Source organism: Pleurodeles waltl, chromosome 9, assembly GCF_031143425.1.
Source record: "Pleurodeles waltl isolate 20211129_DDA chromosome 9, aPleWal1.hap1.20221129, whole genome shotgun sequence".
In the NCBI taxonomy this organism is placed as follows: Eukaryota; Metazoa; Chordata; class Amphibia; order Caudata; family Salamandridae; genus Pleurodeles; species Pleurodeles waltl.
The window spans coordinates 275,428,385-275,446,162 of record NC_090448.1 but is presented as its reverse complement, the minus strand read 5'-3'; the positions used below and the strand labels follow the sequence as shown (position 1 = coordinate 275,446,162).

Sequence of the window (17,778 nt, the reverse complement as noted above, 5' to 3'; positions counted from 1 at the left end):
ACATAAAAAACAAATCGGCTGTTTGGGAAAAGCAGTCGCCAAGCTACTGACTACAAACCGCATAACCCCAGTCTCTTCTTTGTCTTCTAGCATCCTAGTGTAGTTCAAAATGGAGTTCACAGAACAACTCCATTTCTGGGCAGGTAGCCAGAACCCAAGCTACAAGACAGCTGCTAGCTAATGTGAGATGCAGCGCATGCTAATAAGAAACTGGATTTGTAGGAAGGTTATTTAAAGAGGAGTATCATATGTTAAGCTTCTGCTAGGTGTTTTGCTTGCTCATGTTTTATTATGAGCTGCAGTTGCAATACTGTGCCATTTTGCTTTGTACATTTGACATGGAAATTACGTTTTTAAACCAAACCATTTAACAAATGATTATTAGTAGTAGTTCCTTGTGTACAGAGCTATTACGGTACTGTGAATCATAACCAATTGTTCTATATGGATCAATGGTCTTGTTATGATCAGAAGACCAAACCAGCAGACAAGGGCAATTCCTGCTGCTCCAACGTATGCCATCTGTAAAACAAACATTGGTAATGCCAATGCCTACTGCTTCCATCTGTTAGGTTTTGTCAATAATTATTTTCTCATGGTTTTTGCAAAACATTGTTGGGGAGCTGCTGGGTATGAGCCAATGAATAAACAACTTGCAAAAAGCAAAACTATATTTTCAGTCTCAAAAAGCACACATTACCATAAGAATCCATGGCACTGAAGGGAACTACTTAGTGTTGGATGTGCTCTTTGTGAAAGAGCAGAAAGCCGTCACTCAGTGAATTTATCCAGTGGGTGAAGTGGCTGGCCACTGCCCTATGTTGTATGCTGCAGGAGATTGCCAGAAAATGTGAATGACAACAGAACAATGGCTTAAGTAGGTAGGCAGCTGAAAGCTCCTAAAAGTAAGTGTATTATGCATACAATTCCAAAAGATCTTGGTGTAGTATTCTAGAACTAGAACTATTCCAGAACTGGGGCTAGAACCTAGAGGGATGGATTTGAGGGATGGATGGTGGAGGTCGGGGAGACGGATATAGTAGGAAAAGGATTGTCCGTCAAGAGTTGTTCCTGAGAGGCACTTCGCGGATGGTTGAGCTGTAAATTAACTTGGGATTTAATAAAGCAAGAGACTCTACATAAACCCTTCGTGTGGAGTCACCTTTCAACACTGGCGACGAGTGGGCGAACAACAATTTCTGCAGCTCAACATCCTAGGACGTTTGGATCGTTTACAGTGAATTTATACAATTTTCACATGGCCGCGTTTTAACGCTTTTAAACTGCACGTTCATCAAGGTACTGTACCGGTTCTCTTTATTTCACTTGCCCGTGACTGTTTATTCTCGTGGAACTCTCCTATTATTGTTTGAAGAGTTCCCGAGGGAGTCACAAGAGCGCCAACGTCCTTTCCTTTATGATGTGTGGACGCTCCTGTGTACGTCAATCTCCTGGGGCTGCTGCCATGTTTACATGGCAACATATGCAGTAATTGACAGCGCATGGTGACGGCTGTCTTGTGCTCTGCTGCCTCTTTTGTATTTCAAGGATCTGCGTGGATCTTTCGATCTTAATGGAACGGATCTCCTGCAGCTTCTGTTGTGTTTCGAGGAGTTTTTACCCAGAACAGACATCCTGCGTCAATGTCAGCAGTCAGTCTGTGAGTCCCAATGGAGGTTTTGTAAGCAAGTTTATTGCTGATTACATTTTATTACGCCGGTTTCAAGCTTCTGGGGGACTTTTGTGTACATCGCTGATGAACACAGCGTAAAGCCCGTGCATTTTGTTCTGTGTGTTGTGTGCACAACATCGGATCTCGTCTGCTTATTTGTAATGTTCATTTAATTGATTGTTGAACCGCTGATGCGCGCAGCTTTTGAACTTATATGTGTGCATTGCTCAGCATCAAAAATGGACGTGCAACACTGATGTGCACAGCATGGTAACTCTCATTCGGTAAACACATATTTGGTGAATCGCTGATACGCACAGCTTTTGGACTCATGTATGCATTGCTCAACGTGCAATGCTGATGTACACAGCATAGTAACTCTCGTCAACTGATTAGTGCTAATGTGAATTAGTAGTAATTGTTCGTTTGGTGTTTGCGTAGTTTTGTGGGCATTGTGTGGCTGGAGTAACAAAATGCAAAATGTCACAGCACCTCCATTTTTTCTTTCTTCTCTGGGTGAGCCTTCTATCAAATGGGCAAAATGGAAAAAGGTGTTTGAGCGTTATGCTAAAGTATGCGGGACGTCTGAGTGCTAAACGACAAACCGCCTTATTGCTTCACTGTTTGGGGTCGGAAGGTCAAGAAATATTTGATCATCTTCCTGATGTTCCTGATATTGAAGCAATAGATCTCGATGAGTTTGAAATTTGCATACGGAAATTAGACATTCACTATCTTCCTAAGGTGAGCACCATCTTAGAACGGTATTGTTTTGGGAAAAGGTTACAAAGGGAGGGTGAATCTATTGAGGACTATGTGACAGATCTCAGACGGCTTTCCTCTTAATGCAAATTTGCAACTCTGACTGATGAGAAGATTAGGGATCAGTTTATGTTAGGCTGTAACATTGAGAAAGTCCGCAAGGAGTTGTGGTTTAGGGATGAACGCTCTCTTGAAGATGTGTTGATGGTTGCGAAAAGAATTGAGCATACTATTAAATGTGTGGATGTGATTAAGAAGGATTCCTCTAGTGTGGTTTGTGCTGTTTCGGATAGCAACAAGAAAGTGCTTAGTACTAAGAAGAAGGTGTCCGATTCTTCCTCAACAGGTAGAGTGAAGAGATGTTTTCGTGTGACAAACTGGGGCATTTTGCAAATGACAAAAAGTGTCCGGCTCTTAGAGCTGTATGTACGTTCTGCAAGAAACAAGGGCATTTTCTCTCTATGTGTAGGTTAAGAAAGGCTAAACAAAGTGTTTATGATGTTCATACTGGTGATGATGAGGGTTTGGCTGCTGATGGTTTAGACAGTGGACAGATTGTACTTCAAGTAGGTAAGGGTAGAGGCCCTCTCAATTCTATTCTTGTTGAAGGGAAGAAGACTCAGATTTTGTTTGATTCGGGTGCGAAGATTATGATTGTATCTAATGATTTCTTCTGTCGTTATCTTAAAGGCAGTTTTACTTTTCTCAAACCAGACATCAGACCACGTGCTTATGGGTGGAAGTGATTCACTTGCATGGATATTTTGTTGGTTTAATTGAATTCAAAGGTTGCTTTACTTCTGGGAAGATTTATGTGTCGAAAAGGGGTGACAGTATTATAAGCTGGTGGATTCAAAAGGATCTTTGGAGTAATGTTGGATCCGAATAGTGAGAATCCCATTATATTGAAAAATATTTCTTCTATTGATTGTGTGTCACATCAGGCTTCCACTACTGATTTGGACTTACAAGTTTTACCTGAAGAATTTCCCGGAGTTTTCAGGAATGAATTAGGATGCTTAAAGGGTTATCGACATACCATCAAGGTTGTTCCAGGTTCGATTCCATTTTGCAGCAAGGTTAGAGATGTTCCTGTTAATGTCAGGGATGAAATGCTAAGTGAGTTGAATAAACTCAAGGTTCAAGTTATCATTGAGGAGGTGGAAAGTACTGCTTGGTTGGTCCCAGTGGTTGCGGCCAGAAAGTCCAATGGTTCACTTAGGTTATATGTTGAGCCCAGGTAATTGAACAGATGCGTTGTGGTGGATAGGTACCCGATGCCTAACGTTGCTCAATTTCTCATGATGACTGGTGATGAGAAAGTGTTCGCTACTATTGATCTGGCCTCAGCAGATCATCAGATTCAGCTTGATGAAAATTCCATAGATCTTACTGCCTTTATAACACCTTTTGGTATGTTTAGGTACACCAGACTTCTTTTGGTTTAATCTCGGCTGCTTCTGTGTTTCAGAGAGTTATGGAGAGGGTGCTTAAAGGGTTAGATGGGGTCTGTGTTTACCAGGATGATATTCTTATGTATGGGAAGGATCATACTGAACATGGTGCTAGGGTCAGGTATCTGTTAAGGAGAGTGAGTGATCACAACCTAACTGTGAAATTGGAAAAGTGCAGGTTTGGTACTAAGACGATTGATTATTTAGGCCACACTATAACTGGTGAGGGTGTTGCCCCTAAATCTGATCTTGTAAGTACCATTCAAGTGATGGTTTCGCCTACCACGAAAGAAGAGCTCATGAGGTTCTTAGATATGGTTGAATATTATCATAAATTTGTTAAAAATGTTGCTGAAATTACTTACAATATGAGAGGCCTTTTAGGGAAAGGTGTGGATTTTGTGTGGAGTGACGTGTGTCAAAAGGAGTTTAAGATGATTAAAGATAAGTTATCTTTGGCACCCGGTCTCAAGAATTTTGATCCCAAAAAAAGTTCTATCATTACAACTGATGCCAGCCTCAAACGTCTGGGAGCTGTTTTGCAGCAAGGTGGGTGTGGGCCGCAGAACACCATTATGTTTTTATCAAGGAGTCTCAAAGTTGATCTTCAACAAGAAAGGGATAGATTCTATCTCCTCCAGGATATCCAGGTGGGTGGTTGATCTCCAAAAATTTAATTTCGAAGTAAAGTACATTCCTGGGGTTGAGAATGTGATTGCGGATGCTTTATCTAGGTTGGTTTCTGAGAACAGAATGGGATTAATGGATGATGATGTTTGTGAGGAGGATATGGATTTTGTTTGTGAAATTAATCATGCTGTGATTTCAGAGGACAGATGGCGCCATGAATTGGAAGATGATTCTACTCTACAGAGAGTGACTGGTCTTATCAAGGGTGGTTGGAAGTACAAACATCAAGGCGGGGACCTATGTAAGGATTTTTGGTTTGTTAAAGACCAGCTAGCAACCAGGGATGGTTTGCTGTTGCGGGATACTAGGTTGGTGCCCCCAGATAAACTAAGAAAAGAGTTCTTAGACATGGCTCATGATGGTCAATCAGGCATCTCTAAGACCAAGGAGAGATTGCGATGTAGTTATTGGTGGCCTGGTATGAATATCCAAATTGAACGTCTAGTAAGGGAATGTATTCAATGTGCCGTGAGTGAGAAAAGTGTGAAGCCGAGGGTTCAACCCATGTTGAGAACTCGTCCTGAGAAGCCATGGAGAGATACTGCCCTAGACATACTGGGGCCAGTACATGGTAATGGTCAGGAATCATACCACTGTAGTTATTGATATGTTTTCTCGTTGGCCTGAAATTCATTTTTCTAGAGGTATTGAGACACAAAATGTCGTACGTTTTTTCAAGGATCTGTTTCTGAGGGAAGGCATCCCTGAAACATTACTAACAGACAATGGGGTTCAGCTTGTTTCCAGAGAAATGGAGGAAGTTCTTCAGCTGTGTGGGGTCAAACACAAAAAATGTGCGTTGTATCATCAAGAGTCAAATGGTATGATTAAAAGATTTAATAGAGTCTTGAAAGAAACCATAGCTTTGGCTAAGAATGACAACAAGAACTGGAAAGACAAAGTCGTCAAGAGAGTTGGAGTATACAGGTTTACACCTCATACGACCACTGGTGTGCCTCCTTTTGTTATGTTTCGTGGGAGGTGTCCCAACACTGTTCTTGAACCGGTTTGGGTAAATCCATTTTTGGATGCTGATGGACATCCTGATAAAAATGTTCAAAGGAGAGAGAGAGAGCACTTTCCAGGATGAGGAAAAGCAAACTTTATTTTGATCATGGTCATGCAGTTAAATTGAATGTTGGGGACTTGTTTTTGGTAAAACGTCCTGGATTATAAACCTGTGGGAACAAACTGTCTAAACCCATGAGAGTCATCAAGATTTTTACCAATGCTGTTAAAACCAGTGATCATTGTGTGTGGAATCTTAATAGGGTTGTTGTGTATAAGGTTGGAGCGGTGCAGGATGATTCGTCCGAAGTTGGAAGTGACCCTGAAGAGGTGGAAGAAAGAAGCTATCCGAGGAAGTCTAACAGGAAATTGCAGAGCCCTGCTTATTTGAGGGACTATGTTTAACTCTTTGTTTTTATTTGGGGGACTAGAGAGGGGGGTATGTAGTATTCTAGAGCTAGAACTATTCCAGAACTGGGGCTAGAACCTAGAGGGATGGATTTGAGGGAGAGACGGTGGAGGTCAGGAAGACTGATATAGTGGGAGAAGAACCGTCCATCAAGAGTTGTTCCTGAGAGGCACTTCGCAGATGGTTGGGCTGTAAATTAACTTGGGATTTAATAAAGGAAGAGACTCTACATAAACCCTTCGTGTGGAGTCCCCTTTCAACACTTGGCTAATGTCAGAATGAAGAAAAAGGAGAACATGGAATGAAGAAGTGACAATACACACCTAATTGGGACTGTGGCAAAACCCCAAGACTGCTGTTTGGAAGGATGTGCCTTTCCTGACCAATAATAGATTTATTCAAAAATGTCCTCTTGCGGGATTAATCCCTGCTATTATATTCACTACTGGATTCAGAGCAACAGTGCAGTTCCCAGAACTGCAGCAGGTCAACCACCTTGTTGAATTTGCCCTATGCAAATCCAGTATGTTTGGCTCAAAAAAGGAGGGTACATTCAGCATACATGCACGTCTACAGGAGCCAGTGCTTACTCTCATTATTGGAAAAACACCCAGTGGCAAATCTTGTGCTGTTGTTCTCTCTGGCTAGTCTTACTGTCAGGACACCATTCTTGCCTCTGAAGATCCTCTATTCTAGCCTCCACACCTGTACCACTTTCTCAATAATGCAGACACTGGACAGATGTTGGACAATCAAGAATCGCAATATATATTGAGACTTTCAAACTAGATCTTTAAAGTAACTATTAGGCAGCCTAAAAACTGCAGCCCATATTCTAGTTTCTTGCCACCATGCTTTGGGCAAGCTGAATGTTGGAAGGGCACAACACACTTATTGTGAAGGATGCAGTGGCTAGAATCATGAATAATTACATCAGGGGAAAGCAGGCTAATGTGAAAGGAAGGTGAGGTTATTAAGTTATACAAATGTTTTGACCAGACAACCTCCTCCAGTAGCTATCTTTTATGAACAAGGAGGGGCCTCAACCATACAGCAAAGCTTTTATTTGAGGAACTTATTTAATTTTCACCTATCCTTACGTTTACACACAAGATTAATCAAGGACAATTTTGCATCAAAAATAATGATTAAAAACATTGAGCAAGCAGCATGCTCATTAGGATCACTGTAATCACAAATCATATCCATCAGTTTTTAGAAATTACTACACTAATATAGACTATTTGCAGAAGATAAAACACTGGATATGTATTTTTCAGCGAGTAAGACAAGAAAACATATGTTGAACCCAACTGAATTTCGTTTTTAACTCAGTGTATCATCTATGCACAGAGATCATAAGAAACAGGACAGCTTACCTGTGGGCGAATTACCCATGCAACCACCACTGGGTTACATTTATTATGCGAAATGCCCATTTATTAATGTCATCCTCTTAAGTATAAACTTACCACAGTGGTTTCCTTTCTCCTCTCATTAAATGATAACTACATCTCAAAGGCAATACTGTCACAGGAGGTATGTTATTGTAAACGCTCCAGAAACTCTATATAAAAAAACAAAAGAGCTTAATGGTTATTTAAGCACACAACTGCAACACTTAAGAGCTTGTCAGAAAATGCCATATAAATTTATCATGCCATGAATTTCCAAAGTAGGTTCATTTTTTAAACGTTTTTATAAAAATAAAAACTGCACAGAGACGTTATATAGAAATTGATAAGTAACTTCATATAATATTGAATCTAATATAAATTATATATATATATATTATATATATACACACACACACACACATATACATACACACATACATACACACATATACATACACACATATACATACACACAAAAAGAGGGGCAAAGCAGAACATGGATAGGGATAAGCATACCATAACCACCTCTGTATATATTTTCCAGTAACATGCATTTATTTAGAATATATACACATGCAAACATCTCTCATTATTGCCTAATGATATCCAGTGAAATCATAACTGGGGCTCTGATTTGTCTTAATCGTTCCCTTTCCAGGCTACCTTTAAAAATATCTAATTCCAGTCTTCTTATATATAAAAATGGATTCCACCAGATGCCATTTGTTTGCCACAACTAAAGGATGCGGAGCTGGTATGGCAGCCCGTTTGTACAATCTTTTAGGGGAATAATAGAGGTTACAATGGAAGTGCAGGCTGGGATGCAGTGTTCAGAGCAGCAGGTTTACAATGGTCAGGGAGATGCAGAGATTAGGCATACAAATGAGATTAGGAGGAGCCTAGTTAATCATTTAATTAAACCTTTAAGGAATTGTAACTTTAAAAGTTGTAGTTGAAATCTATTAGGGTCTCCGGTGCAGTGACATTGCTGCAAAGTGGCCCCACATCAAATGTGACTCTTTTAATCCATCTTGGATTTTTAGCCAACAGGACAATGGGTTTTAAAACTTGTAACTGCACTTTAAACTCTACGACAGGCTCAAATACAAAAGGGTTCCACATTTTGTAGTTTAAAAATCCAAGGGCAGCCGAAAAAGTCATAAACAAAGGTCCAATTACCTATTGGGGGGTTGGGGTGGGATGACTGGGTTGCAGATTTCATCTCAAGGACCAACTTCCTGGATCAGACCCATAAAAGCGTAGAAGAGAGGTACCACCACCAAAGATTGAAGACAAACAATTTCTGGGATTTGAGTAAAAGAGAAATTTTTATCCTCTAACACATGACCTGTCCACTGCATTAGGGAAAACTGAAGTACCCCCAAGGACATAAGAGGAATATTTTATGTCCCCTCGAAGTTCTGCATCTTAAAAAGTCACGTGGGCTGTGGCTTGTGTGTCACTATTGTCTAAGAATCCTTCAGTGACTTACAATATTCAGAGTATGCATGTTTTCGGGTATTTACTCCCAACATATCAACATGCAACAGTCTATACCAGTGAATGTTAACCTAGTGTCTGCAACACCTACTCAGGGAATCTACAACTGTTGTGAAAATTAAATAAGATTCACAGATGAATAAAGCACGTACAAAAAAAACAAATTGTGTATTTTAAAACACTACGTAAATGTGAAAAATGTGAAATTGGTGGTTATCTTGATTAGTGGTAAACGGAAACCAGTATGGACGCTTGGTGGCCTCAACAGAAGTACTGGTATGCACAGATAAAGTGAGCATGCAGAAGGAGGGGAAAAATGGAAAGTGATATATTAGACTGGCATATAGCTTCCTCTTTAAAAAAGAATCTAAATTTAGAGTTATTACACTTAATTAAAATATCTAAGAACTAAAATATTTAACAATCTGTGCGTTGGTTTAATGCCTTCTGGTTTCCCTACTTCTCTGCATTGTTTTGAGGTTCAATTTGAAGAATCGGCATAAAGGGGAAGCCCAGTGTGGATTAAGTGTGGAATGTTGGGGTCGCCAGAAGTCAAAAGACTAAGAGCCACTATTCCATGCATTCCAAAAAGGAGAGAAACATTTGGTAAACTTGCACTACCTGCGAAGGCAGAGTGTGTGCACATAAAACACTATGACAAGAGACAGCATTTTCAAACCATACCTGAATTGTTTGCACGGTATAAATTTTCTTTAAATTAGATTCACATTCTGCAGCTGTAGTTCCAGGCAGCGACCTAAAAGATAACATAGATAAATCATTTATCATGCACTAAATATTTCCGAAGATGTGTCACAAACGCCTGGTGGTGCTGATTCCTGTGAGGGAGTTTGGGTTTAATGTGGAGATTACCAAAGAAAGTTCAGGGGTGCATTACATTTAAAATAGATTCCGATATAAGGCATCACAGCAAAAAAGCAATTCCACGCGCCTCAAAGTATCTAGTGAAGGGCTTTCAAACAGAGTAAGTCTTGCTTTCCCTCACCGCCTCAAGAAGTGACACTCAAGTCTGTAAAATATTTAAAGCATTTATAAACGAGGGCATGCAGTCACAAGCTACATCATGTTTACCAGCTGTACTTGAGCAATCGTTCGTGTAAAAAGCTACTGTGATATACGGGTCAAAGGAGATGTCAGGCAAGGAAAATGTAATCTGGCCAAATGTATATATTTAGCTTAGCGATCGTTTCAAAAGGATTCAACTTTACTCAAGAGTATGTAATGTGCAAATAAAAAGTCAATTTATAAGTGGAAATACATTAAATAGTTTTGGGTGTTGGAGTAAAGAGGCGCATACACCTGCAAATTGCATGGATGACGAAATTACAAAGCAAAATATATAATTTACAATTATTTTGCAACATCTGTCAAAGACACCATGGAACGCTCCAGGAAAGTCTATTAACTTTTCATATAATTATATTTTACGAGACAATGGCAGAAGTACAATTTGGAGGGATAGACTGTATCTATGAAGAACTTATGGAATGTCATCATTAATGTACGTTATGTCATATATAAGTGCTTCCCAAACGTTTTACAACCATGACACAATTTTTTGAATGACAGTTATGCGACACACCCAGCGTTAATCCACATGAGACCGGGTGATTTCTTAGGTTAATACTTTTTTTGTAAACGACCGTGCGCCCTTTGATATCCGACTAAGTCCAAGATATTCATCTGCCGATGAAAGTGGTAGATGGTGAACTGCACTGATTTTGCAGCTGGAATTACTTAAATTGCTGAATGCGGGCCTGAGACATCCGATCGCTAAAATCACAAGGCTTTTGAGTAATCTTCATGTTGATACAACTGATTTTAGCAAATATACCCCCTCCCCCATCTTCCCCTCCAATATGTCAGGTACAATATGCTTGGGGTGTAGTTTATCATTAGGCCGTCTATGTCTAATATTCATGTGAATGGGATATCTAGGCCTCTTGCTCAGGGTGGATCGGTAATATCATGGGGGAGGCAGTCAAGCCGAATCAGACCCTATTCGGGTCCGTGGCGTTCTTAATTATCTCCCTCATACTATCCACAAGGGTTTCCCATGCCCTAGCCATATCTAGAGGTCTCAATCCCCTCTTGGTCTCCCTGAAGAGAAGCCCTCTTCACCGATTGCCCATCTTTCTAGTTGCCTGTACCACCTAATTACCTTCGGGCCGTCTGGATTTTTCCAGTTCAGGGCAAATTCGCTCTTGGCTAGGATGTAAGCCAGGTCCTGAAATCAGCTGGTCACCTTCGTCTTAGGTGTGTGCGGAAACCACCCCAGCAAGCAATGGCCCAATGTGCAAGGGACTTCCCTATCTATCACGTCTGCCACCTTCTGTGTCACCTCTTCCCAGTATGTCCTAAGCTGTGGTCAATCCTAAAACGTGCTTGAATTCTGCCCCTAGTGTTCCACATCTTGGGCACTCCACTGCCTCAGTATTGAAATGTCTGTTAATCTGACCTTCCGTCAAGTACGCCCTATGTAATATGAAGAAGTTTATCAATTTAAATCTGGCATTTCTCGAAACCTTGGGGGTCCTTTCTAGTATAATTTCCTAAAATTTGTCTGGGATGCAGGTTCCCAAATCCTCTTCCCATTTAAGCCTCAGCAACTCCAGTTGGAGTCTCATGTCTGTTCATATTCGGTTACACAAGTTTGTGACTGCCTTTCCAGTGCCTGAGGTAGCTGCTAGATGGTTATAGGTGGCCTGTGTTTGGGGCTCAGCTAGGCCTGTACGCAAGTGGTGACGAATTACTGTAGCGACCGAGCCAGGCAACAAAGTGTCCTACCAGTAGGTCGAACTTTGCTCCGGGATCTTCGAAGAGAATCAGAGAGCCATCTCTAAAAAGGCTACCAACTGTTAACACTCCAGCTGAGTACCAGGATTGTAACCTCACCCAGTTGCCCATGTGTGGCAGTGCTTGCAAGAACAATAAAGGGAGGTCCGGAGAGTGGGGAACTTTTTTCTTAGTCTTACGCAAATAGGGTGTCCAGCATTGAGAGAGTACTTTCGATTCGGGTGAGTCAACCCCCCCCCGGGTTCTGATTCTCAGCAAGACTTCTATCAATCTTGTTAGTGGAGGGGTAAAGGGCTTCACTAATGCACAGGGGGCATGTCTACTCACCTGCCACTGTGTGAACCATTGGAGGTGCGCTGCAAAATAATAGGCTTCAAAGTCAGGGACTGTTAAAACCCCCATCTGCAGATTGTCTCTGCAGTTTGGCCAAACCCTCCGCTTCCGGTTATTTCCCCATAGGAATGACGTTACCAGGGCATCTAACTCTATACAAATTGCCCTGGGTATCCACACCGGTAACACCGTAAAATAGTACAGCAACCTCGGCAAGACTATCATTTTGAGGAGTGCCACCCTACCAGCCAGTGACCGGGGAAATGTCTGCCAAAAGGCCATACTTCCTTGGGTGGATCGGACAGCATGCCTCACATTTCCGTTGAAGATGTTGTGCATATCATGATATATTTTAACCCCCAAATAAGAGAGACATCGTGGCTCTCATAATAATGCACCCAGGTCTGAGGGGGCCACCCCGGCAGACCCCAGAGGGAAAAGACAGGACTTCTGCCAGTTCACACCAAGTCTCGATAGGGCCCCAAACTTGGACAACATGAGCTGGGCACTCAGTAGATCTCGCTGCATAATCCTCAGAAAAATAAGCAAGTCATCCACATGCGCCTCGTCCGTGAGCCAAGGCTGCCAATGGTTCCATAGCTATCGCGAACAACAGTGGGGAAAGGGGGCCCCCTCAATTGCATAGCTATCTGAAATTGTACGGCCAGTGTGGACTCTAGCTGTTGGGGCAGTGTAGAGTAGTTTTACCTACGCTATGTATTCTTCTCCCAATCCCAACTCTGCCATCACCGCATAGAGAAAGCACCATTCAAGACTGTCAAATGCCTTTTCACTATCAACTGCCAGCACTCCTGCCTTTGTTTCATCATAGGAGGGGTATCTCATGACAGCCAGCAGTCGACGTGTGTTACAAGCTGTATTCCGCCCTGGGACAAAGCCTGCTTGGTCCGGGTGTACAAAGAGCCTCATATGAGGGAGGAGTTGCATTGCCAGGATTTTACTAAGAATCTTATAATCCAGATTCAGCATGGATAATGGTCTATACGCCCCACATTCAGTCTGGTCTTTACTGGGTTATAACAGGGGTATGACCACTGCCTTCCTTGTTGTAGCCGGCAATAGTCCCCTCTCCATTGCAGCCTTATAGAGGGTTACCAACCTTGGGGCTACCAGGTCAGAGTATGTGGCATAAAACTCCACAGGGAGCCATCAGTCCCCAGCGTCTTGCCCTAGCTAAGTCCTTAATGGCTTTCCCAATCTCCTTCGGTGTAATGCTTCTCCCCCCCCCTCCCCCCACAGCTGTTCAGCCGCCTCCCATTTAAGTGTGGTGAGTGGCTCCTGATCCAAGTATGTATGGGTGGCATCTATTTCATATTGGAGGGCATTTTTATATAGCCTCTCATAATAGTGCATGAAACGGCCATTAAAGTCCTCCTGTTTGTAAAGACTGTTCCCTGTATCAGTTTGTACCTACATAATGACCGACCAACTCGGAGTCCTTGATGCCACCCACGCAAGCATTCAACCCACCTTATCTCTCTCTGCGTGATCCCGTGATATGTAGTTCTTATAATCAAAACAGAGAAGTTGCTTAACGTGTTTCGCTACTGTATCTTTTAATTCTAATATTCTATACTGGAAGCCTGGTTTTCTGGTCTACTCTTTTCCTCCTCTCTTATCTACTGCTTCTATTGTGTCTCTGACCAATGTTTGCCGTACTCCCACAGACCCTGCTACACATCTCCTTCCTCCTCAGCAACACCTTGAAAGCATCCCACTTGAATAATGGGCTGCTAGCTGTGGCATAGTTTTTTTATAAAGAAATTAGCAATATGCTGTTTCATAGCACCTTGGTATTGCATATCCTCCAATGATTCCGGTTTTAATTTCCATGCAAGGATACATGGTAGGGTGTTACCCCACCTCAGTGATAGTAATATGGGGTTGTGGTCCGAGATGGTGCGGGACAGATGTTCAGCATTATGTATGGATGAAAACACATCAGGGGTGCAAAGGAATGAGTCCAACTGTACATGTAGGTCGTGTAAATGGGAGAAGTAAGAGTAATCTCGGGCACGCAGCTGTAGCCTATGCCATGCATCTACTAGGCCCCACTGTGTTTGCCAGTGTGTGAACTGTCGTGCAATCCTTGCTATCGGGGAGTCGTTCAGTGAGGGGTGGGATGAGTCCATATTGGGGGCTGCCATACAATAAAAATCCCCTCCTAACACTATTGATTGTAGAAGATGTGGGGCCAGGCGAGCGGAAAGTTTAGCAAAGAATGACACCTGATCTGAGTTAGGCACGTAGACATTGACCAAGACTAACTTCCTACCCTCTAATTTCCCCCGCACAGCCACGTTGCCCGTCTGGGTCAATAAAGCTAGCCAGTGGTTGGAGCGGAACTCCGGCCCATATCCAGATCAGGGTACCCCTGGCATAGGCTGAATAAGTGGTAAAGTATACCTGTCCCCTCCAACGTTTCTGTATAGCCCTCTCCTCAGTCCGTGTCAAATGTGTTTCTTGGAGCATTGCCACCTGAGTGCCCCGCATTTGTAAGTAGGAGAAGACCTTATACCTTTTTGCCATCATATGCATACCCAGGACATTTCATGATATGAATTTATAGGTTTCTAGTGTAGCCATAATCCTGCCTTCATTCTGAGTGCCTCTGTATCCACCCCCTTCACCTTAATTCCTTCCTATGAACCTCCCTAATTGCCTAGTTGCTTTCCTAAAAAAACATGTGATTCATAGTTCCTCCTGTAACCGGACCAACAATTAACTTCCCAACTCCCCTTCCCCAGGACAAAAAGACAACTGCCTCTCATCCAAACCAAAAAATTATCAACTAGTCTCATGAAACTAGGAGCAGCCACCTTGGTCGTTTAGAGGGTGCTACATTATCACCTGTATTTGCCCCCCCCCCTTCTGTTTCTGCATCTCTCGCGAAAAGTCTGGAAAAATGCGGACTATGATATTTTCCATTGTGCAGTCTGTTCTTCGTTGCCTGACCCAGCAGATAGTCCCTGTCCCTATAATGTAGCAATTGTGCTATAACTGGTCTTGGTGGAGCCCCTGGTGGGGGAAGGCGCGCTGGGACCCTGTGTGCTCTCTCCGGCAAAAAAGGGGGAAGAGTGCATCATCTGCCACTGCCTCCCTAAACCAGTGCTACAGAAATTCCACCATATTATTCTTTTCTATGTGCTCAGGTAGGCCAATCACGCAGAGATTATTTCGCCATGATCTACTTTCCGCATCCTCTGCTCTTAGTTCCAAGACATGAATTTGCCTCTCCAACTTACAAAGTTTTTCGGTCGAATCGTTTGCAATTGGTAGGGCCTCTTTGAGTTGTTTCTCCCACATAGATGCTCTTTCTGCCAATCGGCGGTGATCATCACGTAGAATGGTCCTGTCTGTTGCCAAAGCATCAATTTTCCCTTTCACAGCTTCACAGAAGGCCGTTATGGCTTGTAGAAATTTTTGAAGGGTAAGGTCTCCAGTGCTCTCCATTGAATGGGCACGTTTAGCCTCCAGGTGTGGGGCCGAGGTACCTGCAGTGGTTTCCTCCATTATCTCCGGGTCTCTCTTGCGTCCTGTTTTCCCCATGACTAGTTCTCCTCTGGATACCGATGACTGTCCCAGGCTGATCAAGGCTATTATTATAGCATAGCCTACGGCAGCATGAGGGCATTCCTCAGTTGAAGCAGCGCAGGCAATTCAGTCTCAGCAGTATTCTGTTGGGTCCCCTGATATACTTCTAGGACATGTACACCCAGAGGGGTAAGAGACTCCCTCTCCCAGCACCGGCCCTCCTCCTCTCTTTATTAAACTTGTGCTGCTGCTACTACGTCCCCTTCACACACCCCCGGGGGCTTCGTTCTGTTCTTCTTTTCCTTTTGCTGTTTGGCCCCAGAAATGTTCAGTCCCACATGTTGGGCAGTATCCGCGGGTCCACGGTTGCAAGTATGAATGCGTCCAGAGTCTCCAGCATGCTCAGTAGCCCGGACAGCGCCCAGGGTCTCCCCCAGCTAGGCGCCGCCTCTCTTCCCACCAGGCCTGGATTTCCAGGTGCTGGGCCAACTCCTTGAGGGGATCGCCGCTCTCCCCTCCACGCTCTGCAGCTCACAGCAGGCTGTCACCTACTCACTGCTGCATCACCACAAGGTCATCTCATGCTGGTAGGGGATGGGGGTATCTTCATCTTCACTGCGATGACCAGCTGCTGTGGTGTTGGGGCTTCTGCCCAGTTTCTACTCGCCGCGCACTCCTCCCCTACCGTCCTCATTTCTAGGGCTGCGCAGCTGTTGCTGGCGAAGCACCCATCGATGTTGGGCGAGAAGCGACCACAGTCCTCAGCGTCTGCTCCTCACTGTACACCGCCAGGGTGGGTCTCCGTAGCTTAAGCTGTCGTGCCTGCCATTTTGGGCTCAGCATGGCTTTCTTCGCGTTAGTGGCTCTTGTCGCTAGAACTGCCTCAGGGCTGCTTCCAAGTGACTCAGTCTCCTCGGGCCGCCAGGTGACATCGGCTGCAAGTTGGTGGGTCCAGGGGGGCTTGCTGAGAGTCAGGATAACTTGGGGGGCGGGGTGGGGTGGGGAAATCTCCAGCAGGAGCCCAACGGAGAGGCTTCTTCCACCACGGGCATCTGGCCACGCCCCCAGATTATGAGTTAAGGCCAAATATCAATTTTTGCTTTAAAACTAAACTCAGTGGTGCTTTTTTATATATTGCGCAAATATGGCCCAAGAATACTGGAGAACGTTACATGTACACAAGAGTACATTACACAAGGTAATATTCTTTTTTTAAAATTTTATTTTAAACATGGAAGATTAAGTGATTTCTCCAGAATCAAAGAATGTCGAGTCAACATCTGGAATCGTAACTGGTTACCGAGAACCAAAGTCGACACCAAAGTCGACAGCTCTAGCCATTAGGCCACATCCATATTTCTCAATTTATGTCTGAAAGTGAGACACAAGTGGTATCTTCATTTGGAATGGCTTTGTGAAGTAAACGTACAGCAGCAACAAACACTGGATGGTTCACCCAAAGTTTTGCTTGGGAATACTTGCAAGGGTTTGTTTAATAACTGGAATGCAGGTGATAGTTGATTACCCTTGTACTGTGGCACAAATATGCCTAATCATTTTAAATATGACTTACATACAGACCAGGACCTTCATGACCCACCAAAAATCAGCTCACTACACACCAGTGGGACCCGACCCACAGTTTAGAAAATGTTGTCATATACTGTTAATCAGTCAGCTCCATCTTCACGTACCCACCCAAACTAATAAATGTTCTGTCTTCCAATCTGCTTATGCTAGGCATGACTTTTTATAGAAATGCTCTGAACTGTGAAAATAAGAAAAGAAGGCTGAAGCACATTTATTATGTGTCAACTACCTACATAAGGCCTCTTGGCCTGGGCAACTGTGTGCTTCCGAAGACTGGGGATACTTCAGAATCCCTCATTTTGTGTAGAGATCATGCACTTTTTTTTTTTTTATCTTCAGTGTTTTTAGGTGCGGAGTATCAAAGCGATTTTACATGCTTCACTAGAGAAAACAAGAATAACTCAAGCAGAGAGCAGGAAGCAAAACCAAGCTGACAGGGATTGATGCATACCTTGAAAGGGATTCTTTAAGAAGGGTTCAAAGAGGAAGGTTTGTCTTAAAAACAAGAAAAGAGCAAATTCTGCAACAAATGTGAATTCATGGATGTTGCTCTTGGGTTTCTGTTCGGAATGCTTAGGTGGCACTTGCATC

General features: G+C 43.1%; 1 protein-coding gene across 1 annotated transcript in view; it reads right to left on the bottom strand.

The window, feature by feature from the left end:
- EIF4E3 (eukaryotic translation initiation factor 4E family member 3) overlaps positions 1 to 17,778 on the bottom strand; it is a 116,528-nt gene that overhangs the window by 67,919 nt on the left and 30,831 nt on the right. The window contains exons 2-3 of the mRNA XM_069206704.1: positions 9,577 to 9,649; positions 7,468 to 7,562 (exon numbers count right to left, since the gene is read on the bottom strand). Coding sequence (XP_069062805.1) covers positions 7,468 to 7,562; positions 9,577 to 9,649 — 168 coding nt within the window. The remainder of the gene's footprint in view (positions 1 to 7,467; positions 7,563 to 9,576; positions 9,650 to 17,778) is intronic.